The sequence below is a fragment of the Paroedura picta genome, chromosome 6 (assembly GCF_049243985.1).
Source record: "Paroedura picta isolate Pp20150507F chromosome 6, Ppicta_v3.0, whole genome shotgun sequence".
In the NCBI taxonomy this organism is placed as follows: Eukaryota; Metazoa; Chordata; class Lepidosauria; order Squamata; family Gekkonidae; genus Paroedura; species Paroedura picta.
In genome coordinates, this window is record NC_135374.1 from 560,884 (window position 1) to 588,447 (window position 27,564).

At 57.1% G+C, this 27,564-nt stretch overlaps 5 protein-coding genes across 6 annotated transcripts; 3 read left to right on the forward strand and 2 right to left on the reverse strand.

Annotated features, from left to right (window-relative positions):
- The first annotated feature begins 834 nt into the window (after positions 1-834).
- On the forward strand, positions 835-2,004 carry LOC143839263 (hemoglobin subunit beta-2-like). Its single transcript, XM_077341052.1, has 3 exons — positions 835-1,013; positions 1,130-1,352; positions 1,778-2,004. Exons 1-3 carry the CDS (start codon positions 922-924, stop codon positions 1,904-1,906), a joined length of 444 nt encoding a protein of 147 aa, XP_077197167.1. The 5' UTR covers positions 835-921; the 3' UTR covers positions 1,907-2,004.
- A 2,264-nt stretch (positions 2,005-4,268) lies between these two features.
- LOC143839267 (hemoglobin subunit beta-like) lies at positions 4,269-5,327 on the forward strand. The gene is made up of 3 exons (XM_077341055.1): positions 4,269-4,441; positions 4,746-4,968; positions 5,143-5,327. The coding sequence occupies exons 1-3, from the start codon at positions 4,350-4,352 to the stop codon at positions 5,269-5,271; spliced, it is 444 nt and encodes a 147-aa protein (XP_077197170.1). The 5' UTR covers positions 4,269-4,349; the 3' UTR covers positions 5,272-5,327.
- Positions 5,328-8,341: 3,014 nt separating this feature from the next.
- Positions 8,342-9,324, reverse strand: LOC143839268 (olfactory receptor 51I1-like). Its single transcript, XM_077341056.1, has one exon. The coding sequence runs from the start codon at positions 9,313-9,315 to the stop codon at positions 8,383-8,385; it is 933 nt and encodes a 310-aa protein (XP_077197171.1). The 5' UTR covers positions 9,316-9,324; the 3' UTR covers positions 8,342-8,382.
- A 4,040-nt stretch (positions 9,325-13,364) lies between these two features.
- Positions 13,365-14,917, reverse strand: LOC143839264 (olfactory receptor 52P1-like). Its single transcript, XM_077341053.1, has one exon. It carries the CDS (start codon positions 14,758-14,760, stop codon positions 13,795-13,797), a length of 966 nt encoding a protein of 321 aa, XP_077197168.1. The 5' UTR covers positions 14,761-14,917; the 3' UTR covers positions 13,365-13,794.
- Positions 14,918-18,597: 3,680 nt separating this feature from the next.
- LOC143839265 (olfactory receptor 52B2-like) lies at positions 18,598-27,010 on the forward strand. 2 transcript variants are annotated; one of them, XR_013231676.1, is made up of 3 exons: positions 18,598-19,373; positions 24,063-26,673; positions 26,800-27,010. XR_013231676.1 is itself a non-coding variant. In XM_077341054.1 (2 exons), the coding sequence occupies exon 2, from the start codon at positions 24,097-24,099 to the stop codon at positions 25,045-25,047; it is 951 nt and encodes a 316-aa protein (XP_077197169.1). In that variant the 5' UTR covers positions 18,598-19,373; positions 24,063-24,096; the 3' UTR covers positions 25,048-26,765. The 2 variants fall into 2 exon arrangements, 1 of the variants encoding a protein (XP_077197169.1); XM_077341054.1 differs by lacking the exon at positions 26,800-27,010 and having other exon boundaries at positions 24,063-26,765.
- Positions 27,011-27,564: the final 554 nt, after the last annotated feature.

Below are 27,564 nucleotides of genomic sequence, written 5' to 3' on the forward strand. Positions count from 1 at the left end.
ACGTTCAAAAGCACGGAGGGCAAGATGGAACCTTGTAGGACACCGCAGGCCAGCGGATGAGGGGTCAGGCAGCGGTCCTGCCTTCTGAGACCTTCCAGGTAGGAACGAGACCAAACCACAGGGGCCTAGAGTTGGTAGGTGTCCTACAGGCCATCTAGTCCAACCCTCTGCTCAAGGCAGGATCAGCCTAAACCCTCCTTGATAAATCCCCCAAGGGGGTCCAGACCCCAGGAGGAGACCGTGACTAGTGCCCTGCAAAAGGAGGAAAGGCTCAGGAAAACCAGCATGTGACACTTGGGGGTAGACTGCCCCTGCAGATGGAGGTGCTGTTTACCCATTCATTTTTGAGGGCCTTAGAGCAAGGGCCATTGCAGCCCCTCCTTCGGCAGGCAGTCCAGTGGTCAGCCACAAAACCTGCCCAGCATTTTCCCTCTGGATGAGAGGGGGAGAGAGGAGGGACCAGCCGCAGACTTGCCATTAGCGTTCAGGAGAGCTCTTGTGGAGGGGCTGTGGTCGGGGGCGGTGAGAAGGGGGGAAGGGTGGCCGTGGGAGAGCAAGGCTCCGACCTGAGCCAAGCAGCCAGGTGGGCCCCCAGGGGGCCTGGCAAAGGCCCCCACTGTCCTGCTCCCGCCAAAGTGTGTGCTTCTGCATGTCTCTGGAAAGGAGGCGGCTGGCTGGGTGGGGTGGGGTGGGGAGGTGAGGGGAGCCTGTGAGCTCCTGCAGTCCCAGCGCAGCCAGGCCCCCCCTCAGGAGGCTGAGGCCACCCATCTCCCTCCTTCCCCCTTGCTCCGGCCCACGACTGGGCCCGCCCGGAAAGGCGGAGCTTCTGCCCAGGGGATAAAAATCCCCAGGAGGAGACCCAGCTCAGCTCAAGAGTTTCCTCCAACCTTCCAGCGGAGCTCCCGATCCTCAGCCGCAGCCATGGTGCACTGGACCGAAGAGGAGAAGAAGATCATCACCTGCACGTGGAGCAAGGTCGACGTGGCGGAGACTGGTGGCGATGCCCTGGGCACGTAAGTCCCACGGGGGTCTGGGGTGTGGGTGTGGGGCACCCACAGAGGCTTGGCCGCTGCTCCTCGGAGGAGCTAACACTCCGTGTCTGTCTGTCTGTCTGTCTCGCCCTGCCCAGCTTGTTGGTGGTGTATCCCTGGACCCAGAGGTTCTTTCCCGATTTTGGGAACCTGTCCAGCGCCACCGCCATCTGCGCCAACCCCAAGGTGCGCGCCCACGGCAAGAAGGTGCTGACCTCCTTCGGGGAGGCCATCAAGAACCTCGACAACATCAAGCAGACCTTCGCCAAGCTGAGCGAGCTGCACTGCGACAAGCTCCACGTGGACCCCGAGAACTTCAGGGTGAGCAGGAAACTCTTCCTGGAGGGGGAGAAGAGGGCTGGAGGGGTGGGCTTTGCGGGGGGGGGCATTGGTTCTGGTGGGTGGGGCCATGGCCCTCAACATCTGGCCGTGGTATACATGCCACCCCAAGAAGAAGAAGAAGAAGAAGAAGAAGAGTTGGCTTTTATACCTCGCTTTACACTGGGGTCTCATGGAGTCTCAAAGCGGCTTCCAATTGCCTTCCCTTCCTGTCCCTGTGGGGTCGGTGAGGCTGAGAGAGCCCTGAGAGAACAGCACGGGCAGGGCTGTGACTGGCCCAAGGTCACCCAGCTGGCTGCATGCGGCGAAGTGGGGAATTAAACCCAGCTCTCCGGATTAGAGGCTGCCCCTCTTCACGACTGAGCCCCCCAGACCGCCCCCTTCACTTTCTCCCTCTTTCCTTGCAGCTCCTGGGGGACGTCCTGCTCATCGTGATGGCCTCCCGCTTTGGCAAGGACTTCACCCCCTGCACCCACGCCGCCTTCCACAAGCTGGTCCGCGTGGTGGCCCACGCCTTAGCTCACCGCTACCACTAGGCCTTTGGCCGGGACACGCCATGGCCACGTCTCCCCCTCCCCTCCCCCTTCCAGATGCCATGTGACATTTCAGCCCAATAAAAGTCATCGCCTGTAAACTGCCTGGACTCCCCGTGCCTTTATGGGGGTCGGGGGCTGGGGGGGGGCAGGATCTGAGGTTCCCAGTGGGGCTAGGCAAGGGGGCTCCTCTCCCTGCTCACCCCAGGTTTCAATTGCAGCTCCCCAAACTGGGCAATAAACAAAGCTGGAGAATCGGGTGGGGGTCGCACACCTTCCCACTGGGAGGCAGGCTTTGGGGGGTGGGAGCTCTGGGCGTGGATGGGAAGGGTATGCATACAGAGGCCCCCCAGCACCTGCCCCCCCTCCCCTCCAGCACCTGCAGCTGCCCCCCAGGGATTCTGTGTCCACCCAGGAGAACTTGTGGGGAATTCGCACACAAAACTCCCTGGCCAGCCCATCTCCAAGGGCCAGCGGGAGATGGGGGAGCCCCCCTCCCCACTCCCTGTAGTGCTCCTCTGGAGGAGGGGGTGGGGAAGCGGGACAGGACTGGCCTCGGCAGGGCCGGGGAAGTAGCGGCTGCCAGGCGGGCAGGCAGGCAGGCAGGCAGGGCACACGGCCAGGCTTGTGGGGGGTGGGCACTGCTGCAGACCCTGGCCCACTCATTTGCCCCTGCTCCGGGGTCTTCCCAGAGGCTGGCCCTGTCTGGGGGCAGCGGGAGAGCCAGAAGTGGGCAGGAGGACACACAGGGGCGGGGGGGGGGAGAGGGAAAGGATGGCCTGGGGGAGGGGGCTGGTGGAGGGCAGAAGGGGCTGGAGGGGGCTGGGAACTCTACCCCTGGAGCCAGTCCGGTCCCTGGCAGGGAACCCTTCTTGTGCCCTGTCTCCCACCCCCGTCTTCACAGCAGCCCTGGGAGGCAGGTCAGGCGGAAGGGGGGGGGCGACCCTTCCCCCCCCCCACCAGCCTGATTCTCATCGTCTTGCCAGGGACTTCCTACCGACGGCTGCCCTGCCGGGTCCGGCCCGCCCAGCCTCCTTCCTTGCTCTGCAGCCACCCAATGACTCCCCAGGGGAGGGTCTGGGAAAATGGGTGGGGCTCCACTGCCCCCCCCCAGCAAGGGGCCCTTGCCCATGTCTGAGAAGCCTGCACTGGCTGGGCAGTTTGGTCAGACAGGCGGGGCACACAGGGGGCTCAGAGGGCAAGCCCCATGCAGCAGGTATCGGGGACCCAGCCTGGGGAGCATCTGCCATCCTGATGTTGCTACTTTGTGTTCCAGTTGGGGAGGGGCTAGCTGTGGGGAGTCGTTCCACCTTCAGGCACCCCCCTGCCAGACATCATTTGGCACAGGTGGGGAGAAGCCCCAAGGAAATTCAACTGTGCATACGGGAGGCATGTGTGTGGGGGTCTGTCCTCTTGCTCCAGGCCCCACCTGGAGTTTGGCAACCAGAAGCACACCCTCCCCAGTATGTCTGGCAGAGAAGCCCACGTCCAACTTCTCTTGTCCCCCAATCATTTTCGGAGGCCCTTTCGTGCTCCTGTGCATGTCCAAAGTGCCCTGATGGGCTGGAGTTCGTAGGGCGTGAGCCACATCCAGGGTGTCCCATCCCGCCCGGCTGAGGAGGAGCCTCGCCAAGCTCATAATCACAGAGTGGGAAGGGGCCATAGAGGCCATCTAGTCCCACCCCCTGCTCAACGCAGGATCAGCCCTAAGCATCCAAGAAAAGTGTGAATCCAACCTTTGCTTAAAGACTGCCAGTGAGGGGGAGCTCACCACCTCCTTAGGCAGCCTATTCCACTGCTGAACTACTCTGTGAAAATTTTTTCCTGATATCTTGCCTATATCGTTGTACTTGTAGTTTAAACCCATTACTGTCCTTTCCTCTGCAGCCAGCAGAAACAGCATCCTGCCCTCCTCCAAGTGACAACCTTTCAAATACTTAAAGAGGGCTATCATGTCCCCTCTCAACCTCCTTTTCTCCAGGCTGAACATTCCCAAGTCCCTCAACCTATCTTCATAGGGCTTGGTCCCTTGGCCCCAGATCATCTTCGTCGCTCTCCTCTGTACCCTTTCAATTTTATCCACGTCCTTCTTGAAGTGAGGCCTCCAGAACTGCACACAGTACTCCAGGTGTGGTCTGACCAGTGCCGTATACAATGGGACTATGACATCTTGTGATTTTGATGTGATGCCCCTGTTGATACAGCCCAAAATGGCATTTGCCTTTTTTACCGCTGCATCCCACTGCCTGCTCGTGTTTAGTTTACATGCTCATGTTTAGCTCCTCCCCCCTCCCCGAGCCAGCCAATGGGTGGGCCCAGCTGGCAAGGCAGAGCTCCAGCCAAGGGTATATAAGTCTGCGGGAAGCTCCCCGGGGCCAGTTCCAGCCTTCCTTCCCATTCCTGCAAAGCCAAAGCCGAGCGCGGACCGGACCGCCAGCCGACCACCATGGTGCACTGGACTGACGAGGAGAAGCAAATCATCACCAGCGTCTGGGCCAAGGTCGATGTGGCCGAAATTGGGGCCGAATCCCTCGGCTGGTGAGGCCCAGGGGGCTAGGGGGGCAGGAAGGGAGGGGGCTCCTCAGACAACCACCCGGGGGGCAAAGCCCCCTGACCACCAATGAAGACGAGGGCTGGGGGGGGGAGGTTGGCAGCTCCAAGCTGGAGGATTCCTGGAGATTTGGGAGCAGAGGCGGGAGGGACTTGGAGTTGACTCAGCAAGGCACTTTGAGTGCTCCCATCTGGGGGCTCCCCAGACCCTCTCTGGAGGCTGGGATCCCGGGGCAACAAGGCTAAACTTCTTGGGGTGTGTTTGTGTGTCCGTCTGGCTCGCCCTGCCCAGCTTGCTGGTGATGTATCCCTGGACCCAGAGGTTCTTTTCCCACTTTGGGAACCTGTCCAGCGCCACCGCCATCTGCGGCAACCCCAAGGTGCGCGCCCACGGCAAGAAGGTGCTCACCTCCTTCGGGGAGGCCATCAAGAACCTCGACAACATCAAGCAGACCTTCTCCCAGCTGAGCGAGCTGCACTGCGACAAGCTCCACGTGGACCCCGAGAACTTCAAGGTGGGCTGGCCAGAGGGGTGCAGCAGGGAGTGGGGGGAGGGGAGCGGGGGGGGGGGGGGTAGTGGCAGTGCTTCCCAAGCCTTGGGTGTGCCCCAGCGAGTTTCTTCCTGGGTACTGAGGGTTGGGCAGATTGCCCCCTCCCGCCCCCTCCCCATCCTGCCTCTTCTCTTGCAGCTCCTGGGGGACGTCCTGGTCATCGTGCTGGCCTCCCACTTCGGCAAGGACTTCACCCCCTGCACCCAGGCCGCCTTCCACAAGCTGGTGCGCGTCGTGGCCCACGCCCTGGCCCTCCGCTACCACTAGGCCGACCCGGCACCGACCGGCCCTGCGCGCCGGCCAATAAAAGCCATTGCCTGCAAGCCCCGCCGCCTCCCTGCGTCCTTGCGGGGGTCGGGGGTCGGGGGGAGGGAGCGATCTGGCGCTGGGGGCTGGCGGGACCTCGACTCCATCTCCCAAACCCCGGGGGTGCGGGGGGGGGCACACATTCCCCTTGGGCGGGAGGGGCCTGGGGAGGGGGCGCTGCGTGCCGGCAGGCTCTCCAGCAGGTCTCGCGTCCCGGGGCCCCCATCCAGCGCCTTCTGGGGCGGATCCTGCAGCCACCGCGACGCCCTCCCCGCCCAGGGGCAGGGGGGAGGGAGGGGCGCTTTTCTGCAAGGGGGGGGGAGCGGCGGCTGAAGAGTTACAGACAAGCGCGGACCCCTTTCCTGGCACCCACCCGTAGCTCTGGGAAGAGGGCGGCACCAAGTGGGACCTCTGCCCAGCTGCGCTCCTGACTGCCCCCCACCCCGCGATGGGAAGGGCTGGGCGCACTCGGAGCCCCCCCTCGCCCTCGCCCCCCCCCCCCCGGGCTTCCTGCGTGGGGCTGGCTCTACCTCCTCCCACTGCCGCTTCGGGGCCGCGCCCACCGCCCTGCGGCAAGATGCCAAAGTCGCCCGTGGGCTGAACTAGGTTGGGGACCCCGACCCACACACTGCCCCCTGGGGGGCGGGGGGAGCGCCAACCCTGACGCACCTGGGCAGGAGGGGGGACCCCGGGGGGGGGGGGCTGGAGCCCTGGAAGGGGGTTTGCGGACTGTCCCTGTGCCGCCGCCCCCTCCCCGTCCCGGGTCTGGCTCGCTGCGCGTGGCCCAGTCGAAGGCGTCGGGCCTCTGGGCATGTAGAGAGGGCATTCCAAGGCGCCCCTCCCGCGGCAGGCAACGGAAGGCAGGCGGGCGGGAAACCCGAGTGAAATCCCGGTCCCGACCCAGACTCTGGCTCATTTCTCTAGTCGGCTGGGAGGGGGCCAGCCCCGGGAGACCCGGCGGCGGCGGCGGCGGCAGCAGCAGGGATCGCGAGCCACGCCGCCCAACTCGCCGGAGCCCGGGGCTCGGCGGCGGACCCAGGGCGGGCGGGATGCAGAGCCGGGGGAGGCGGACGGGGGAGGTGGGGGGGGCACTGGGCAGACCCTCGAGGAGGCCTCCCGGGCACGGCGGAGCGGCAGCGGGGACCCCCCTTCTTCCGAGCCAGGCCGAGAGGCGGAGGAGCGTGGTCTCCGCATGGTGGGAGACCGGAGAAGCCCCCCCCCCGCAGCCCCAACCACGAGAGAGAGCCCTCCTTGGCCCCGAGCCCTGGCATCGCTCCAGTCCCCCCCCCCCCCCCATCTCCCGCTCCTGACTGGGAGCCCAAGGCCGGTCTCTAGGTCCGGCCCTCCGGGGAACGGCAGGCACAATCCGACCTCAGGGATTTCAAGACACCCCCAAACACCATATTGCCCCCTTATTGCACAAATGACGTCAGAGCCCCCAAACAACGCCTGGTGTCCAGAGCCCCCAGTAGACTGGAGAGGAACTGTCATCCCGGGGGGGGGGGGAGCCACAGGCCCCCACCCGGAGGCTAAAGAACAAGCAAGAAGCACTCAAGCGGCTTGATCAGTAAAGATCCAGAAAGCACAAAGAATCCTGAGCAGAGGCTGAACGGAGCACAATAAAAGAAAAGCAGCAAACGGATGAAAGGAGATTTTGTCCGATTTTTCTTCTCTCTAATTTATTTGCCGTCTTCACCAAAGCGCCATCCGGTAACAACCGTCTTCCTCCGTGGCCTCTCCCGAATTCTGATTGCCCTGGAGCACATTCCAAACCATAAACACACCTGACTCAAGGGGGGGGGGGGGCTTAGGAGATGCCTACAAACCCTGGGTTGGCACTTAGGCACAGTCTGTCCCTGAGGGGGACCCACCTTCAGGATGGCAAAAGGCCTGAGTACAAACACAGGGTCCCTCCTCCTGTTCAAACCCAAAGGGGACCCTCGTCTGCAGGGCAGAACCCAAGGGAAGCCCCAAGTCATGGAATCCCATCTCCCTGGAAGAACGGAGGACACGCCTGTCGCTCGGAGCAGGCCCTCGGGATCCTCTGGCAGCTGAGACTCAGTTGGCAACCACCACAGGACTCCCAACATCCCAACCCTGGGTCCCTGGGGGGCAAAACTGGGGGGGGGGAGTAGACCGGGGGGCCGAAACAGCCCAGAACGTCCCCTGGCTGAGCCTGCTGTTTTGAATATGCCCTTCCCCGCTCAGTCACCAGAGCCTTTCCATGAGGGTCAGAAAAAGGCTCCCGATCAGATATTTCTATTTTAGAAAGACGAGTTGGAGAAGCACCAAACAGACCTTTCTTTGCCATTCAGCAGGCCCTTGGCTTTCAGGCGTGACAATTGGACCATTGAGGAAGACCCCTCGGGGTCGAAATGCTTTTGGTCTGTTCCATGTACAGTTAGAATTGTGACATTTCTAAATTATGGTGACTGTGGGATTTGCAGAAGTTTAAAAAATTCTGCACTAGTGCACTTTACATAATAAATATTTGCAATTTTTAAAAAGTGGAAACCTGAGCCTGAGCATTGGTGTGGAGGTAGCCTCAGTGACCTTCCCCAGGGGTCCTGAATGCTGCTCTCCCGGATCCCAATGCAAGGAGCTCACCACTGAAGCGCACTGACTGAAAAGGACGTTTGGACAGAAATGTTTAAGTTGTGTTTTTTAAAAAAACATATCCTGAAACAGTATTTAAAATGCCCACCTGTGATATTTTCCAGAATTTCCTCCAAATCAGCTGCTGCTCTGGAGCTTTGGTGGGAGGAGGGTGCTCAGGGAGACTGAGGGTGGGACTGAAGAAGCCTCGGCTCAGGGTGGCCAACTTGGCCTTGGGGCATTCCTGGGCATCTGGTCGTAGAACCAGGGGAAGGGGAGGTTTGGGGTCTATGACAGTCGACAATGCTCCTATGCTCCTATGCTCCTATGCTCCTATGCTCCTATGCTCCTATGCTCCTATGCATGCCATAGAGGTGAGAGCAGAGGCACTGATCCTGGCAGCCTGGAGGCCAGTGGGCGGTCACTTCAGGGGGTCTCCAGGCCCTGCCTCCTGCTCTGTGCCCCACCAGGGCAGGCTCAGGCGCACATGCTGAGGATCCCCTTCCGGATCTCCTTGGTTTTGACGCTGTAGATGACGGGGTTCAGCAAGGGAGGGACGAACAAGTAGACGTTGGACATCATGATGTGCACCACTGGTGGGGCGTCTCTCCCAAACCGGTGCAGCACCGAGACCGCCATGATGGGGACATAGAAAGTCAAGACGGCACAGATGTGGGAGACGCAGGTGCCGAGGGCCTTGCGGCGCTGCTCCCGGGAGGCGATCTTCAAGACGGCCCTCAGAATCAGGACGTAGGAGACAAGGATGAAGGCGGAGTCCAGGCCGTAGGTGAAGAGGACCACGAAAAAGCCATAGACGTTGTTGACGGTGATGTCGGCGCAGGCCAGCCGCATCATGTCTGGGTGGAGGCAGTAGGCGTGGGAGAGGACGTTGGAGCGGCAGATGGGCAGGCGCTTGATGAGGAAGGGGAAGGGGGAGAGCAGGACGGCACTCTTCAGCACAACGGCCAGGCCAATCTGGGCGATCCGGGGGCTGGTCAGCACGGATGAGTAGCGCAGCGGGCGGCAGATGGCCACCAAGCGGTCGAAAGACATGGCCAGCAGGATCCCCGATTCCATGAAGGAGAAGGAGTGGATGAAGAACATCTGGGCCAGGCAGGCGTCAAAGGCCACCTCCCGGAGGCCGAAGCAGAAGAGGGCCAGCACGGTGGGGAGGGTGGACAGGGAGACCCCCAGGTCATTCAGGGACAGCATGCACAGGAAGAAGTACATGGGCTCATGCAAGTGCCGGTTCTGCCGGATGAGGACGAGGATGGCGCAGTTCCCGAGCATGGAGGTGAAGTACAAGGCGCAGAAAGGGATGGAGAGCCAGGCATGGAGGTGCTCCAGCCCTGGGAAGCCGGTGAGGCAGAACGTGGCAGGCTGGAAATGGGTGAGGTTGACTTCTGCCATGCGTCGGGGGCTGAGTCTGCTGACTTCCGGGCGGAGCCGTGAGGTTGGGGGTACCAGAAGCTCACGCGAGGAAGATGCCTCCAAAACTGGCGGAATCAGCCACTGGATGAGGAAGCTGGAAGGGAGCAGAAGAAGGCTAAGCCCTTCGGTATGTGGAAGAGCCAGAAGTATCTGGAGGAATCTAGCAGCTTCAAGCCACAGCATGTGGGGCCTCTGAAAGACCCACAACGTGGATGGCAAGGTATGCTGGCACGAGTCGCAGCACTGTCCTTTGGATGTACGAAAGGGAGAGGTGAGCCAAGAGAAGGAGGGGAAAGCCATGAATGTGCAGTTCCTCCAACCCCACCAGCACTGGGGCTGGCCCACGGGGGTGGGGAATGGGTCATGAAAGCTGCCAGCCCCTCAGCACGGGACCAAGAAGTGCTGTGTGCATGGGGGATGGAAGGATCCCCCCAGCCTAGGAGCTCTCCCTGTCCAGGCATGGCAGATTGATGCAGGAGAACTTCCCAGCCCCCAGACTGGAAGGGATGGGGCCAGTGGCTACTTTCCCCTCCATAAACTCATCTTTACCTGTCTTTTTGCCTCTCTGCATGTTCAGAATGCACCTGCACGTTGTCTGCATGTTAAACCCTCTTTCCAGTGTGTGGCGACCCTATGAGTTCACAGCCTCCCAAATGCCCTATGTCATTTTCAGCCTTGCTCAGGCCTTGGAAACTCTGCATTTCCTTGGCTGGGTCAATCAATCTCGGGTTGGGTCTTGGTCTTTCCCTGCATCTATTCCTAGCATTATTGTGCTTTTCCAGTGCATCTCGTCATCTCTGCAGAAAAGGGCCGGAGTCCAGGAGCACCTTAAAGTCTAACCAACTTCTCAGCAGGCAATGAGCTTTCGTGAGTCACTGCTTCCTTCTTCAGATACCTGAATACAAAGAGGTGAGCAGTGACTCACGAAAAAACAGCAAAGGAAGCAAAGGTGATGGGTGCCCAGAAGAACAGAAAGTCCCTGTGAATCTCTGCAGTAGACATTGAAGGGTGGGGGGGATGGGATATGTTGTGGTATTGCTAACCCAAAAGGACCAAAGAATCTCTGCAGCAGAAACTGAAGGAGGGGGGGGGGTTCTGTAAGCCCAGCAGACACTGTGGCAGTGCAAACCCAACAGGACTCAGGTCAAGGCAAAGCATCTTTAGAGTGGAAAACAAAGATTGGGGGGAGGGGGGGGAGGAAACAAGCCCAACAGAACCAGTGACACCATGGCAGAATAAAACCAACAGGACTATGGTCAAGCCAGAGAATCTCCTCAGTAGAAATGGAAACTTATACATGATTTGGATGAGGGATTAGAGGGGATACTTATTAAATTTGCAGATGATACTAAACTGGGAGGGGGAGCAAACACAACTGAAGACAGCAACAGAATACAGGATGATCTTGATATGCTTGAGAAGTGAGCTAAACTGAATAAAATGAAGTTCAATAGGGACAAATGTAAAGTTCTGCATTTACACCAATATAAGATGGGAGAGCCTTGTCCTGGCAGTAGCAAGTGTGAAAAGGATCTAGGAGTCTTAGTAGACCATACATTGAACATGAGTCAGCAGTGTGACTCAGTGGCTAAAAAGGCAAATGGGATTTTGGGCTGTACCAAACGGAGTATCGTGTCCAGATCATGCTTTACTCTGCTCTGGTTCGGCCTCACTTGGAGTCCTGTGTTCAGTTTTGGGCAGTCCAGTTGAAGAGGGATGTAGACAAACTGGAGCGTGTCCAGAGGAGGGCAACAAAGATGATGAGGGGTTTGGAGACCAAGACATATTAAGAAAGGTTTGGAGAGCTTGGTCTGTTTAGCCTGGAGAGGAGACGATTGAGAGGGGATCTGATAACCATCCAAGTATTTAAAAGGGTGCTGTATAGAGGATGGAGCAGAGTTGTTCTCTCTTGCCCCGGAGGGATGGACCAGAACAAATGGGATGAAATTATTTCAAAAGAAATTCTGTCTCAACATCCAGAAGAAGTTCCTGACAGTTAGAGCGGTTTCTCAGTGGAACAGGCTTCCTCGGGAGGTGGTGGGTTCTCCGTCTTGGGAGATTTTTAAGCAGAGGCTGGAGAGCCTTCTGATGGAGAGGCTGATTCTGCGAAGGCTCAAGGGGGTGGCAGGTGACAGTGGAGGAGCGATAGGCGGGGGGGGGGGTTTGCAAGTCCAGCAGAACCAATGCAATGTTCTAGTGACCCGCAGAACCCAACACCATTGTGACAATGCCAGTTCAACAGGACTGATGTGAAGGACATAGTCATGAGACAACAAAGAGCACAGCCAGTTCAGTGCATGGAAGGCCCAGCAAAACCCAGTAGCACTGTAACAATGTAAGTAAACAGGACCAATGTCAAACCAGAGAATTGTTGCACTACATCCTGAAGGAGGACATTTTTTCAAGCCCGGAACAACCAGGACAGTGTACGGAATATCCCTCAGATTCTGGTGCCACTGTCTGTATCGTGCCCGGAGAGCTGCTGCCAGTCTGCGTAGACAAGACTGATCGTGTTGGACCAATGGATGAAGTCAGGAGAAGGCAGTCTCATTGTGCTGGTGTGAGCATGGGTTCCCATTTCCAGCCCTCCACACCCCTGTGAGCCTGACTATCCACCCCGCTTACCTCCTTCTCTGGCACAGCTGCTGGGAGCCAGGAGCCTTGTCCCCTTGACCTCACAGCCCCCCCCCTTGGCAAACCAAGATCTTACCTGGCCTGACCAGCCTGGCCAGGTGCTGCCTTCTGCTCAGAGCCGGCTGCAGCCTCTGACGGGAGGGACTTATCAGTCCTCCTCCTAGGCAGCCTCTCCTGCCCTCCAGGGACTCCAACGGGTCCAGAGTACTCTGTGGACACTCCCCCAACTCTCCAGGTATTTCTCAGCCTGGCGTAGGCAACCCTGTGCCCCCAACCCCCAACCAAGCCCTCCCGGCCCTTGAAGCCAGAGAAGAGGAGATGCAGCTCCTGTCCCAGCCCTGGTAGCAACTCTGCCTCAAAGAGTCCTGCACAACGACACAAGACTGCTGGCAGTTTCTTGGCCAGCCAAATGTGTTTTCAGGGGTGAAGTGTTGATGTGTGTTCATATACACCAAAATAATGCGTTGGGACTATTTCAAGCACGTTCCCCTAAGTCAGGGATTCTCCTCCAGGGGTCTGCAGGGGGTCTGCGGCCTTTCCCCTCCTGCCTTAATGGATTCGGCCACATCCTCTTCCTCCCCAAACCTGTCCTTTTGGATTAGAACACCTTGATTGGCATAAAGAAGCGACAAGACCATAATATTGACACTGGCATTAACGTTTTATGCAGTTATGGAGCTCCAAGCCTGCCTGTTTGTGCGGGTGGTGATGTCACTTCCAGGGGGGCATGGCCAGGTGGCATCACTTCCGGGTCTCCTTGAAGCCTGAAAGTTCATGTCCGGGGCTCCGGCACAGTCGAAAGGCTGAAAAGGGCTGCCCTAGGCAACAGAGGAGGTTGGGGCTGTTTCCTCTACAATCTCTCTAAATTTCTAGCGGATGACATGCCGGGGTCCTCGCTAAGAACCCCCAGAAAGGTCTCCCACATTTGTACCTTCCCACCCCTCCCCTGTGTGAAGACCTCTGTGTGTTGTGAGAGGGACGGTGGGGGCCAAGGGTGTGCGCTGTTGGGGAAAGAGGTCCTCCCAGGGGCCCCTCCCCAGGGCCCAAACCCACCCTGCCAGCCCCCGGGAGCCAACGCCCCAGCCGGCATTTGGGAGGAAGGAGGGGCACAAACCAGCCCATGAGTTCATGGTTCGCAAAGTCTTCGTTTTCTTGAGCCCACATTGATGATGCCCTCACCCCCGTTTCTAACCAGCTGGACCCCTCCTCGGAAGACGGGCAGCAAATGCATAGCTTTCCCGAGAGTCCCTCGTGTCTCCTGAGCTGTGCAGTGAGTATCCCTGCTCTGCCCAAGGGCTTCTGCCCAGCTCTCTCAGGGGTCTCCCTGCTTCGCTCCACGTTGAAGTCTCCCCCGGGCCGAAGAGTCTGCCCAGAACCCCCCCCCCCACCGCCCCACTTCCTTCACAGCCGCAGCCCCAGGGGGAAGGATGCATGGGAGGGGGGAATGTACAAGATGGGTAGCGAGCAGGATTCAAAAGCCTATGGAGACTCTCCTGCAGGGGGCATCGGAGGAGATGTGCTTTTAGCATCATTAGATCAGGAACTTCCTGGCATTTTTCACGTTGCCTCCTCCTTTGTTCTGATTGGCTCATTGAAGACTTCCTGCTCCTCTGAACAACCTTCTCTCCTGCTTGCCTCCAGACATAGATGAATGAATGTAGAACAGTTAGACAGTTAGTTAGGTCTCTCTCTCTCCTCTTTCCAAAGTTTGTTTCTCTTCTTAATAAAGCTATTTTATTCTTTTAAGTAGCCTGGTGCTCAGCTTCTGTCTTGCTTACTTAAATTCGGCCAACAGGGTGTTCTTTTGGGGGGTGGGGTACAGACTCAGCCAGGCCTGGACTTGGCGGTGACCCTGCCTGGCAGGAAAACCCTGAGGACCCGTTCCCGGATCTCCTTGGTCCTCACTCCGTACACGATGGGGTTCAGCATGGGCGGGAAGAGGAGGTAGAGGTTGGCCAGCAGGATGTGGACATGGGGAGCCACCTGGTGACCGAAGCGGTGAGTGAAGAAGGAGAAGAGTGCTGGGCTGTAGGAGATGAGGATGACGCAGAGGTGGGACCCGCAGGTGCCAAAGGCCTTCCTCCGGGCCTCGTGGGAGGAGAGCCGCAGGACAGCCCGGACAATCAGGCAGTAGGAGAGGCCGATGAACAGCAAGTCCCCTCCGATGACCAGCAGAGCCACACTCAGCCCGTAAGCGCGGTTGACGCTGGTGTCCCCACAGGCCACCTTGACCACGGCCATGTGCTCACAGTAAGTGTGACGAATGACGCTTGTCCGGCAAAAGGACAGCCTCCGGATCAAGAAGGGGCAAGGGGCCATCAGCAGCGTGCCCCTGGCCGTGGCAGCGATGCCCATCTTTGCCACCAGTGGCCCTGTGAAGACTGCGCTGTACCTGAGCGGGAAGCAGACGGCCACATAGCGGTCGAGCGCCATGGCCAGCAGCACGGCCGACTCCATCATGCACAAGGCGTGGATGAAGAACATCTGGGTCAGGCAGGCGCTGGCCGGGATCTCCCCATTTTGGAACCAGAAGATGCAGAGCATCTTGGGCAAGGCTGAGGAAGAGGCCGCCAAGTCGATGGCAGCCAGCATGCAGAGGAAGTAGCACATGGGCTTGTGCAGGGCTGGCTCGGTCGGGATGACCAGGAGCATGGTGCAGTTCCCGGCGATGATCACCACATAGATGGCGCACACGGGCACCGAGAGCCACTTGTGGTAAGCCTCAAGCCCCGGGATGCCTTGCAGCAGGAACGCAGAGGGGCTGGGGGGCGTCAGGTTGGCAGAAGCCATGGCTCCGCAGTGCCAGCGGAGTGGCGAGGTCCCCTTCTGCAGCCCAGCTTCCGTGGAGATCAGGACCCCTGGAAAGAGGAACACAACATGCACAGACAGGAGTGGGAAGGGGATGGCTGCGTGTGGGCTCCATGCGCCCCCAGCCCCTCTGACACTTTGGGACCTCCTTCATAGGGTGCCCTGGCTAGGGCAGCTCAGCTGTGGAGCTCAAAGAGGGGGGGGGAGGGGGGTTGGAGCCTGGTTTCCCTGCTGGAGACATTTCATTGAGCTGCAGGTCCAGGTGTGCTCCTATGCCTATGCCCAGGTTTAAACATCTGCCACGCCCTCCTGTGGAGAAGGAGAGGGAGAGAACAAGGCTCACCCCCCACCCTTCCCATTGCCCCACCCCCGATTTCCCCCACCTCCGTTAGATTTCCCCCACCTCCGTTAGAGAGGAATGTGAAGGCGACTGTAAGCCGCTTTGAGCCTCCTTCGGGTAGGGAAAAGCGGCATATAAGAACCAACTCTTCTTCTTCTTCTTCTTCTTCTTCTAGATGGAGCAAGAGCACAGAGGAATACCACCGTTCTGATTCCTCATCCCCCCCTCCCATGTCTGGCCCCCCCTATAAGTACCCCCCAATGTTCATTGCATCTTTGTCTCTGCCAAGGCGATTGCTTTGGCCTACGTTGGCTGCTGGCGTAGGTTCCATGAAGCCTTTCTTTTCCATCCTTCCTCTGCCTGGGCCTTGGAAGCTCCTTTACCACAGACTCTACTCGCTAACCTCTGCCTGATTCCTGACAACTCCAACCCCCAGGCCACAAGCCCAGCACCATTCAGGGACCCCCCCCCTCATGCCTGCTTTTGGAGACTGGGAGACCCACTGCAAATCTTCCCTGGAGCTGCAGAGCTCTTTTTGACCTGGTGAAGAAAGAAGAGGCAGGAGTCCGTAACGCCTACAAGAACGCATGGCAACACAGGCACGGCAGAAATGCTTGGGAGCAGCCCCCCCCCCTCCATCCTCCTGTCGGCTGCCTGGTCTGGACATCTGAGCTAGAAGCCCAGAAGTGGATGTTCTCTGCTTAGGATAGCCAGGTCCCCCTGGCCAAGTCTAGGGGGGAAACTCCTGGGGATTTGGGGTGGAGCCTGGGTGGACAGGACCTTGGTGGGGCCCAGGGCCACTCTCCCCAGGCAGAGGAGCCGACCCCTCTCGCCTGGAGATGAGTGGATCTTTGTTCTTCCAGGTGCTCAGGGCAGGTGAGATTCCGTTCACCTCGGGCATCCCCCAGAAGGGTTCTGCATCCTTTTGATCTCATTATGCTTGAGCTGGCCTCTCCCAAAGTTTGGAATAATCCAGTGGAGGGCATTTCTCTAATTTGGAGGCAGAAGGGAAGAGAGGCCATCAGGCAAACTGCCCGGAAGAACAACGTCCGAGTCTGGTCAGGCACCTGGAAGGGCAGCAAAGTCTTATTCGGGGTAGAGGGTCTGTGTGCACAGCCCAACTCCTCAGAGACGGGGAAACAGGCAGAGCCAGCCCACTTGTACGGGCAGAGGGGAGGCCAAGCTGGGCGGAGTTGGAGGGAGCGTAAGGCCGGGCCTCTGACCCCCCGCCTTCCACAACTGGGAATTCGGACATTTTTATTCCCTTTATTATCTTTCCCCGTCCAGAGTTAAATTGGAACCATTAACATTATAAATTTAGCTTGTGAGCCCTGTGAGACCCTTGGACCTGCTCAAGATCTCCCTGGCGCTGTGTGCCAATCCTGTCCGGTAGCTGCCAAAAAGGGGCATCTCACTGGGCCCTCAGGAGCAGTGGGGTCTCCGTGGCACTTTGCAGGGCCCAATCCAGAGGCATGGTGGGGGGGAGGGGAGATTGGGAGGGGTCTGCAGCTGAACTCCTCTCAAGACCCCCAGAAGAGGGAAGAAGAAGAGCACCCGCATCTGGGGAAAGTCAAGAGACCCTCTCACGCAGGGGGCGGGAGTGATGGGCTGCCATTTGGGGGGCTCAAATCCTCACTTGTGCCACGGAAGCATGCTGGGCGACCTGAGGCCAGTCAGACACTCTCAGCCTCGCCTACCTCACTAGGTTGTTGTGAGGATAAAATGATGGGGAAGAGAATGAAGAAGAAGCTGCTTCATAGAATCATAGAATCCTAGAGTTGGAAGGGGCCATACAGGCCATCTAGTCCAACCCCCTGCTCAACGCAGGCTCAGCCCTAAGCATCCTAAAGCATCCAAGAAAAGTGCGTATCCAGCCTTTGCTTGAAGACTGCCAGTGAGGGGGAGCTCACCACCTCCTTAGGCAGCCTATTCCACTGCTGAACTACTCTGTCTGTGAAAATTTATTCCTGATATCTAGCCTATATCGTTGTACTTGAAGTTTAAACCCATTAATGCGTGTCCTCTCCTCTGCAGCCAATGGGAACAGCATCCTGACCTCCTCCAAGTGACAACCTTTCAGATACTTAAAGAGGGCTATCATGTCCCCTCTCAACCTCCTTTTCTCCAGGCTGAACATTCCCAAGTCCCTCAACCTATCTTCATAGGGCTTGGTCCCTTGGCCCCAGATCATCTTCGTCGCTCTCCTCTGTACTCTTTCAATTTTATCTACGTCCTTGTTGAAGTGAGGCCTCCAGAACTGCACACAGTACTCCTGGTGTGGTCTGACCAGTGCCATATGCAATGGGACTATGACATCTTGTGATTTTGATGTGATGCCCCTGTTGATACAGCCCAAAATGGCATTCGCCTTTTTTACATCACACTGCCTGCTCATGTTTAGTTTACAGTCCACAAGTACCCCAAGGTCTCATTCACACACAGTGCTACCTAGAAGCATATCCCCCATCCAGTAGGCATGCTTTTCATTTTTCTGACCCAGATGCAGAACTTTACACTTATCTTTATTAAATTGCATCTTCACCCCCCCCTTCCTGGGGAGAATGGGAGGGCATAAATTAATTAAATAAATAACAGTTAATCCTTCACCCCAGCAATGAGCTCCTAACAGCTCCTGGAAAATCCTCTTCCTCCCTGGCTCCTCCTCCCTGGCTGACTCTGCTGGCAGAACCGACATTTGCACAGACCCCGGGGCAGGATGCCTGAAGAGGCAATGATGGCTCCAATTCGGTGAAATGGTCCAATGATTATTCTTCAACGATAATGATTTAAAAAAGAATGTGTCAGCACGTTCCTTTACAATAATAATAATAAGAAGAAAACCCTCACTAAATTAAGGAGAAGGAAAGATTGCAAAACAGGAAAGGCTCTGAGCCCCTGTGCTGGCCGAGGGGGGGGGTGTTTGGAGCAGGGGCCGCAAAGCGTGGCCAAACTCACCAGGCCAGGAGGAGGAGGCAGGCAGCCCGTGGCAGGGGGTGGGAGGTGGGCCACATGAATCCGAGGAGGGGGCCTCAGGGCAGCGTCCATCTCTTGCCTGTGCAAGAACCCCCTTTATAGGTTTCTCTCCTGGCCCTGGCGGAGCTTCAGGGTTCAGCGGGGCTGGCCTCACTCAGCTGCAGCAGGATGCGAATTCCACCCCTCGTGTGCTAAAGCACGCCTCGGGACTGCCGCTCTGGGCCAGACAGCCGGTGGGTCTTGAGGGGCTCATGAGAGAGCAGCAAACGAAGAGACCAGCAGCACATGATGAGTGGCCAGAAATCTCCAGGCCCCGCAAGCAGCTGTCCCTGTGGAGCCAGGAAGAGGCAAAGGTCTGTCTGGGCTCTGCAGCTGCCACCTTTGCTGAGTGGGGCTGAAATGGATGGCAGGGAGGTTCAAAGCCCTTGGCCAGGCAAGACAAATGTCGCAATACATTGTTGTGGCCATTTTAAGTGTATTTTAATTGCCCAGAAGTTTTAATGCATTTTATGTTTCCTTCCTTGTGGGCCCTGATGAGGAATAAAGGTGGCATAAGAAAGTACTGGTTGTTATTCAGGCTTGGGGTTGAATGGCTACAGTATTTCCCCTAAAAATATGACTACTGCATGACAGCTTGAGGAACATTAAGAGGACTTTAATTGACCCAACAGCACCAGTCTAAGATCACTGAGCAAGGGGAGGTGACTGAGTCATGCAGGATGACAATATCAATGGCTCCTAGCCCTGGTCACCTGGGGGGGGGGGACCTCCACTCTTGGGGGGGCTTTTGCCTCTGCATTTTAGACTTCATTCGCATCAGTAGGGGAGAACTGGTGGGTGAGGTGCAAGTAGTCCCCCTCAGGGTGCCCGTTCTGGGGATCTGGGCTGGAGCCACGCCAGCAGTAAGTCTGGGAGATCTCCAGGTCCCACCGGGAGATTGGCAACCCTGGCACCGCCTCCATAGCACCCCCGGGGAGCTGCTGGGGGCCTGGGGAGGCTGAGGTTGCCAGGGAGATTGGGGAATGTCCCAGGACGTGGCGGAGGGGGAGGAGGCTGCTCAGCCAAGCCCAGCGGAAGGACCTATTAATCTTTAACAGTCTGGCCCAGGGAGCCCCGCCTGGTCCCTGGAGGTCCCGGGGCTTTGGAGCCGCCGGCCAGTCCACGAGCCTCCCCAGGCAGGAGGGGCACCTGCAGGCCTCCCACCTCGGTCCGTTGGTTCCACCCAGCGCTGCTGCAGCTGGAGCATCCTGCCCCTCTCCCTGGCTGCTGCAGGACCAGCGGGGTGAGTCAGCCGGACAGCAAGGGCCCGAAAGGGGTCTTTCGTTTGCACTTTGGGCCCCCCTTCCGTTCTCAGGATGGGGGCTGCCGTCACTTGCATGCGCTGTACGGCCCTCTCGGCCCCGCCACTCCCCCGGCCCGGTCCCTGAAGCAGCTATCCTGCCCCTGAGGAGGCCTGGGCGGGTGGCTCTGTGATGGGGCTGTCCTGCGGGGGGCTTACAGGGAAGCCAGGAGCAAAGACATCCCCGGAAGCCCCGACAGCTGTTTGGGTGGGTTGGGTTTCCTCACCTTGCCCCGAAGAGCGATTGGCTGTGTGCCACCCTTCTGTGTTTGGCTCTTGGGGCCGTCCTTTTCAGAGCCTCCCTCCTGCCGGAGCGATTTCTCCGGCCGTGCTCCTGGTCTGGTGCGAAGGAATGCCGGGGGGTGGTGGTGGTGGGGCAATGCAGTTCGGCCTGCTCCATGTCTGCTCGCCAGGCTGCTGGTGGTGGTGGGGGGAAAGCTGACAGTTCCCGGGACTCTTGGAGCAAGTCCACCGGGGCCTCCCAGGCAAGAGCAGAGCAGAGGTCATTTGCCCTGGCCTGCCTCCTCAGAGCCTTCTTTGGTGGTCTGCCTGCCAAGTCCTGGCCCTGCAGAGCTTGCTTATTTATTTATTATTTACCATATTTCTATACCCCCCTCCTTTTTGGCTCATGGAGGTAGAAGATGGGGTCCACAGAGCACGGGAACAGAGGAGGGAGGGCAAGACAAGGCGGCAACATTGCGTAGGACAACAAACTCAAAGCTTTCCAAAAACTGGCAATAACAACTAACCTGTTAACTAAGAACCCCGAAGGTTGGTCAGTTGTCAAGAATATCTAGCAGTTGCCGGTCCAACAGTATCTAGCAATTCCCATGTCTGGGGGAGATTGCTACAGGAGGGGGCCGATACAGATGGCCTCTATGGCCCCCTCCAACTCTATGAAGCTCAGCAGGGCAGAGCTTTTTTGGCCTCTGCCATAGGCCTGGTGAGCCTCTTGTGGCGCAGAGTGGTAAGGCAGCCGTCTGAAAGCTTTGCCCATGAGGCTGGGAGTTCAATCCCAGCAGCTGGCTCAAGGTTGACTCAGCCTTCCATCCTTCCGAGGTCGGTAAAATGAGTACCCAGCTTGCTGGGGGGTAAAGGGTAATGACTGGGGAAGGCACTGGCAAACCACCCCGTATTGAGTCTGCCATGAAAACGCTGGAGGGCGTCACCCCAAGGGTCAGACATGACCCAGTGCTTGCACAGGGGACCTTTACCTTTACCTATAGGCCTGGTGGAGCAGCCCTGCCTTACGAGCTGGTCTCAGTTGGTGGAGCATCCCACCCAAAAGGTCCTGGCTCTGGGAGAGGCCGGGATCCTGAGGTGGTGGTCCTGTAGATATGATGGTCTCCGACCGTTTAGGGCTTTGAAAGTGAGAACTTAGACTTTGAGCCTGATCTGGTCGCCAACCTGGGTGACATTTGTGACCTGGGCCTCCGTGGCGAAGGCAGCATCCAGAATCCTGCCCAGGCCCCTGATGCTTTCCAAAGTTGTTAATTGGATTCCGTGAAGAGCTGGGAGTTGGAGCAGCCCGTCTGGGGCATTCCGGCCCAGCCAAAGGTCCTCCAGCCCCAGAGGGACAGAGCAGAACGAATTAATTCAAAAGAAATTCTGTCTAAACCTCCGGAAGAAGTTCCTGACAGTCAGAGCAGTTTCTCAGTGGAACAGGCTTCCTTGGGAGGTGGTGGGTTCTCTATCTTTGGACATTTTTAAACAGAGGCTGGGTAGCCATCTGATGGAAAGGCTGATTCTGTGAAGGTTCAAGGGGGTGGCAGGTGACAGTAGATGAGCGATTGGGATGTGAGTGTCCTGCATAGTGCAGGGGGTTGGACTAGATGACCCATGAGGACCCTTCTATGATTCTGATTCTATGCTTCATTGATTATGCTAAAGCCTTTGATTTTGTGGAGCACAACAAATTGTGGCAAGTTCTTAAATAGATGGGAATACCAGAGCATCTTATCTGTCTCTTGACAGATAAGATGCAGGTCAAGAAGCAACAGTGACATATATGCAAAGATTCAAATGAGTAGCCATGTTGGTCTGAAGTAACACAATAGAATCAGAGTCCAGTAACACCTTTAACACCAACAAAGATTTATTCAGGGCGTGAGCTTTTGAGTGCAAGCACTCTTCATCAGAGTGTTGCACTCGAAAGCTCACGCCCTGAATAAATCTTTGCTGGTCTTAAAGGTGACCTATATGCAGGTCAAGAAGCAACAATGAGAACCGGGCATGGAATCACTGATTAGTTCAAAATTGAGAAAGGAGTTTGGCAAGGCTGTATACTGTCTCCTTGCCAATTTAATTTGTATGCGGAGCACATCATGACACAGACAGGGTTAGAGAGCCCTACGATTATTGAAGAATTAGAAGAGTTGGTTCTCATATGTCTCTTTCTCTGCCCGAAGGAGTCTCAAAGTGGCTTCCATTTGCCTTCCCTTTCCTCTTCCCACAACAGACACCCTATGTGGGAGGTGAGGCTGAGAGAGCCCTGAGATTCCTGCTCCGTTAGAACAACTTTATCAGTGCTGTGACTAGCCCGAGGTCATCCAGCTGGCTGTATGTGGAGGAGGAGCAGGGAATCCACCCCAGCTTGCCAGATTAGAAGCCATCACTCTTTAACCACTGCATGAAGCTGGAGAAAGAAACCTTTTCTTTAGAGGGGCTGATCTCTGCATTCTGGAGATCAGTCATAGAATCATAGAATCATAGAGTGGGAAGGGGCCACACAGGCCATCTAGTCCAACCCCCTGCTCAACGCAGGATTAGCCCTAAGCATCCTAAAGCATCCAAAGTGTGTATCCAACCTTTGCTTGAAGACTTCCAGTGAGGGGGCGCTCACCACCTCCTTAGGCAGCCTATTCCACTGCTGAACTACTCTGACTGTGAAATTTTTTCCCTTGATATCGTTGTAGTTTAAACCCATTACTGCGTGTCCTCTCCTCTGCAGCCAGCAGAAACAGCATCCTGCCCTCCTCCAAGTGACAATCTTGCAAATACTTAAAGAGGGCTATCATGTCCCCTCTCAACCTCCTTTTCTCCAGGCTGAACATTCCCAAGTCCCTCAACCTATCTTCACAGGGCTTGGTCCCTTGGCCCCAGATCATCCTCGTCACTCTCCTCTGTACCCTTTCAATTTTATAATTCCAGGAGAACTCCAGTCCCAATCTGGATATTGGCAACCCTAGGACATGCGTGGGTGCTTCGTTCTGCATGTCTTTTGACAGTGGAAGCAGGGGCAGGGGAGGCAGGGGGCAGGGTCTGTGGCCTGGCCATAGTCCTGGGACACTCTTAGAACAGCCCAGGGGCAAGTGAACAATTAGGTAGTTAATGATTTTTAAAGCTGTACAGAACATTAACTGCCTAAATGCCTCTTCCCTTCCCTCCCCGCCCCTCAGCCCCGGCCCCTCCGATGTCCAAGCGCAGGCTGTTTCTCCTGGGGATGTTCCCTGAGGAGCCTTGGGACAGAGGGCCCTTAATGGGGAGGGGAGGGGTGGTCTTCCCAGCCAGGAGCAAGAGCGCATACGAGGGCTGTGTGTTTGTAGGGGTGGGGGATTCCGTTTTCAAGAGAGGCCAGCAGTGAAAATTCGTTTAGCCGGTTTCAGACATTCAGACTCGGTCTCTGGGTCTGTATAAGTTTTGGTCATTGAGGTTGAGGCCGGACCTGGAGGAACTGACGGCCCCCCTGGTCGTTGGGCAGGTGAGTAGAAAGGAGAACTAGAGACCGACAGAGTCTCCACCAGCCGGCCAGTGCTGGGTGTGGGGAACCGGCCCTCCGAGGCCCGTTGGCTCCGGGTCACAGCTAGCTGGAATTGTTGCCGCCACAGGGCAGGAGGTTAATTCTTGTTTTAATGGGGTCAACAATTGTACAATTTATTGGGGTTTTATCTGTAACCCGCCGCGAGACAGCTGTCTGGGAGCGGCGGGATATACATTTAATAAATAAATAAATGACAATAATGGTTAAAACCGATTTTCAAAGCATGAATATGACATCCTGTTCCCAAAATCCAGGGCCTAACCTCAAATATTCCGGCGTGTTGCTCGGAGCTGCCACCTGTTCACGAGGCAGGGGAGTTTCAACCCTGCTGGGTCCCGCATGGGATCTAAATCAGAGGTATTAAAAGGCACCTCCAAGCCAGCTACAGAACTCACATAATCCACAAAACCATAATCCAAGAAATCATTGTGGTGCACAAATGTCCAACAATAAAAACACTTAACAATCAAGCCTTTAAAACAGGGGTAGTCAAACTGCGGCCCTCCAGATGTCCATGGACTACAATTCCCAGAAGCCCCTGCCAGCATTCGCTGGCAGGGGCTCCTGGGAATTGTAGTCCATGGTCATCTGGAGGGCCGCAGTTTGACTACCCCTGCTTTAAAACATTATAAAACTATAAAAACGTCTCAAGATTACTTAAGGCAACTTTCCAAGAGCACAGTTTGGTTGCACTTTGCATGCGATGCCACAGAATTTGGCTATTTGTTTGGTGACTTCAGTATTTCCCTGAAGACCCCGAGAGGCTGAGGGGCTGGACTGGATGGCCCTTTCTGGCCTCTTCTGGCTCTGTGTGGTTCTGATGGTAAAGACACGTGGAAGGCCACAAACCTGCTTCTGCTTTCCCTCCTTAGGAGCCGCAGCCCACCAAGACCGGCGTCCCACCCCATGGCTCCCAACCACAGCAGCTTCGAGCCCATCACCTTTGTCCTGACCGGCATCCCAGGGATGGAGGGATCCCACATCTGGATCTCTGTCCCTTTCTGCCTGATGTACGTCCTGGCGCTGGCGGGGAATTCCTTCCTGCTCTTCCTCATCGCCACCGACCGCACCCTCCACCAGCCCATGTGCCTCTTCCTGGCCATGCTCTCCGTGGCTGACCTCATGCTGTCCACGGCCACGGTGCCGGAAATGCTGGCCATCTTCTGGTTTGGATCCAGGGAGGTCTCCTTCGACGGCTGCCTGGCCCAGATGTTCTTCACGCACTTCAGCTTCATTGCGGAGTCCACCATCCTGCTGGCCATGGCCTTTGACCGCTACATCGCCATCTGCGACCCTCTGCGCTACGTGGCCATCCTGACGCCCTCCGTGATCGGGAAGGTGGCTGTGGCGGCCATGTTGCGAGGGGTCTGCATCATGTTCCCAACCGTCTTCCTCCTCAAGAGGCTGCCCTACTGTGGCCACAGCACCATGCCCCACACCTACTGCGAGCACATGGGCATCGCTCGGCTGGCCTGCGCAGACATCACCGTCAACGTCTGGTACGGGTTCACGACGACCCTCCTGTCCTCCGGGCTGGACGTGGTGCTCATTGCGCTGTCCTACGTGTTCATCCTCCGGGCCGTCTTCCGGCTCCCGTCCAAGGAGGCCCGCCTCAAGGCTCTCCGCACCTGCGGCTCCCACCTGTGCGTCATCTTGATGTTCTACCTGCCCGCCTTCTTCTCCTTCCTCACCCATCGCTTTGCCCACAACGTCCCCAGCTGCATCCACATCCTGCTGGCCAACCTCTACATCATTGTGCCCCCCATGCTCAACCCCATTGTCTATGGGGTGAGAACACGGCAGATTCAGGAGCGAGTCATTCATATGTTCTCCAAGGTGGGAGGGACGTGCTGCTAAGACGGAGACGGCGGCACCTGAGCAGGGACGCTCACCTGGGGAGCCCAGAGAGGAAGTCCTGGGGCTCCTGGGGACCGGACTTCAGAGTGTGCTGGAATGACCGTCTGCCCCTTCTACTCCCCCACGTCCAGGGCGGCCTGGAGGGCTAGTTTTGCCTCTCTCTCTCTGGCCCAACCCATCCAGCAGTGGTGGGAAGGCGCAAGGGTCTCCCAAGGGTCATACCGCTGGCTCAGCAGCCACCACTGCTTCCCGTATGCCGAGACCTTTTCTTTTAGGTTGGGGGGGGGTCATGCAGTCACGTGAGCCTCCCCCTTCTGCAGGTCCATCTGTGAAAAGTATGCCCTGGGCCAAATTTTAGGAGAGGAAGCACAAGACTGAGGTTGTGGAAAATGTGGGCAGCTGCAACCCAGAGCCCCCCGCAGCCCCCCCCCTGCCACACACAGAGGGGTTTCTCCAGGGAGGACTCCCAGAAGAGCAACAAGAGCCGAGCGGGCGGAAGAGCCGCCGTCTTTCTTGGGGGGCTGCAGCAAGACTCTGGGCCATTTCGCACAGAGCTCAAAGTTGCTATTTGGTTGCCGTTTGTGAAAGCGCTACTTCAAGTAGCGAAATGTAACTAGCCGTGCCCGTAACGCACAGCTGCGGTTTTTGCGGAATTTGGCACTTTCACTTCTCGCCACTTTCGTAACCCACAGGCTTCCGGTTCTCCGTCTTATCGCTACAAAGGAGGTCCCTTTTTAGCGCTTCTGGCCTCCCGTGCCCGTCAATCAAACTGCAGGCACACCTTTGACCTCGACCCTGAAGCCGAACTTGTCGGGGTTCCCTTTTTTTTTAAAAAACCCAGGAAACCCCGTAGCAACGCGTTATCGTCCAATCATTGGCGCCCTTGGAACGTGTTTTCTATTGTTTTCTAGGAACCAGATGCATTGACATGTTTGATTGGTTAATCCCCGCCCACAGTACACGCCCACAGGTTACCTGCTTATATGCACCTGGGCAGACACGCGGTCGGCCTCACTCTTTTGTTTGCGTAGCCTACTGCCCGCAGCACAGGTCAACGTTGCAATGGAGAGGCTTATTTTTCAATTGCTGGCTTACATGCTCGCGGTGGTCCAGCGCATGAATATCGCCTTGTCGCGTCGGACGTCTGCTATCGCGGAGTACCGAGAACGGGTGGCCGGAACGCTGACCAGCAGCAGAAGACGTTCTGTAAGGGTAACCATGGCGGCCAAGAAACGCTGGCAAGCTCTGGCAGAGGTCCGGTTCCCCAGACAGTTCTGGGTGGACGAACGATCCTCTGACTGGTGGGAGAATTTTGTGTGGACTCGCTGGGATGATGACCACTGGATTGCCAACTTCAGGATGTCGAGGGGGACATTTTTTGAACTCGTGGAGGCTCTACGTGGACGCATGGAGAGGCAAGTCACTGGCATGCGGCGCCCCGTTCCAGTTGAAAAAAGGGTGGCTGCCGCATTGTGGTACTTGGCCACCCCTCAGTACTTCCGGACAGTAGCCCAGCAATTCGGACTCGGAGTCACTACGGTTGGCGATATCCTTAAGGAGTTCTGCCTCGCCATGGAGGCGGAATTGTTCAGCAAAGTCGTGTGCCTCGGAGACCGGCTGGGAGCGGTGAGTGTCATTCTATCCCCTTTGCCCTTTAGATTTTTTTTCTTGTTTGACAGGTCAGCAACGAAGACGCGATACACCCCACGCTGACATGCCATGGCTTATATTCTTTTCTTTCCCTTATTCCAGAGTATGGACGGGTTTGCCAGGCTTGGATTCCCGCATTGTTTTGCGGCCGTCGATGGAAGCCACATCCCTATCCGTGCCCCCGGGGGAAGCATAAAAGAGTACGGGAACAGGAAGGACTTTTGCTCTGTTCTCCTGCAAGGAACAGTGGACTTCTCCGGCCGGTTTATCGATGCCGAGGTGGGGTGGAGTGGCAGGAGGCATGATGCCCTTGTTTTCAGGGAATCCAACCTCAGGAAAGCCATGGACGAAGGGGTCTTTGTTCCAGGAAACCCCACCGCCACCATTGAGGGCGTGCGTGTGCCGGCGTTGGTCCTCGGGGACGGAGCCTACCCATTACGACGCTGGCTCATGACTCCCTACAAGCGGCCAAGGACGGACGTGCAGAGCCACTACAACCTCAGTCACTCCCGGGCAAGGAATGTAGTGGAGCGTGCCTTTGGACGTTTGAAGTCACGGTTCCGTTGTTTAATGTCACGACTCCATGTACATATTGACAATGTGACTCCGCTGATAATCGCATGTGTGATTTTGCACAACATATGCGAGGACAAGGGACATAACATCCCCTTCCCTGAGGACGAACCTGAACCTGTAGTCCTTCAGGATACACAGGACATCCCTGAAGCAAGGAGAAAAAGGATATATGCTGAGGGGTGCAAGGTTCGGGACGCCATAGCCACCCACATCTACAGAAACAGGAGGCGTGTTTAATTGTTTTTCCTACTCTGTTGTTGAATAAAGTTTTGTGTTCTTTGTTTAACCTTG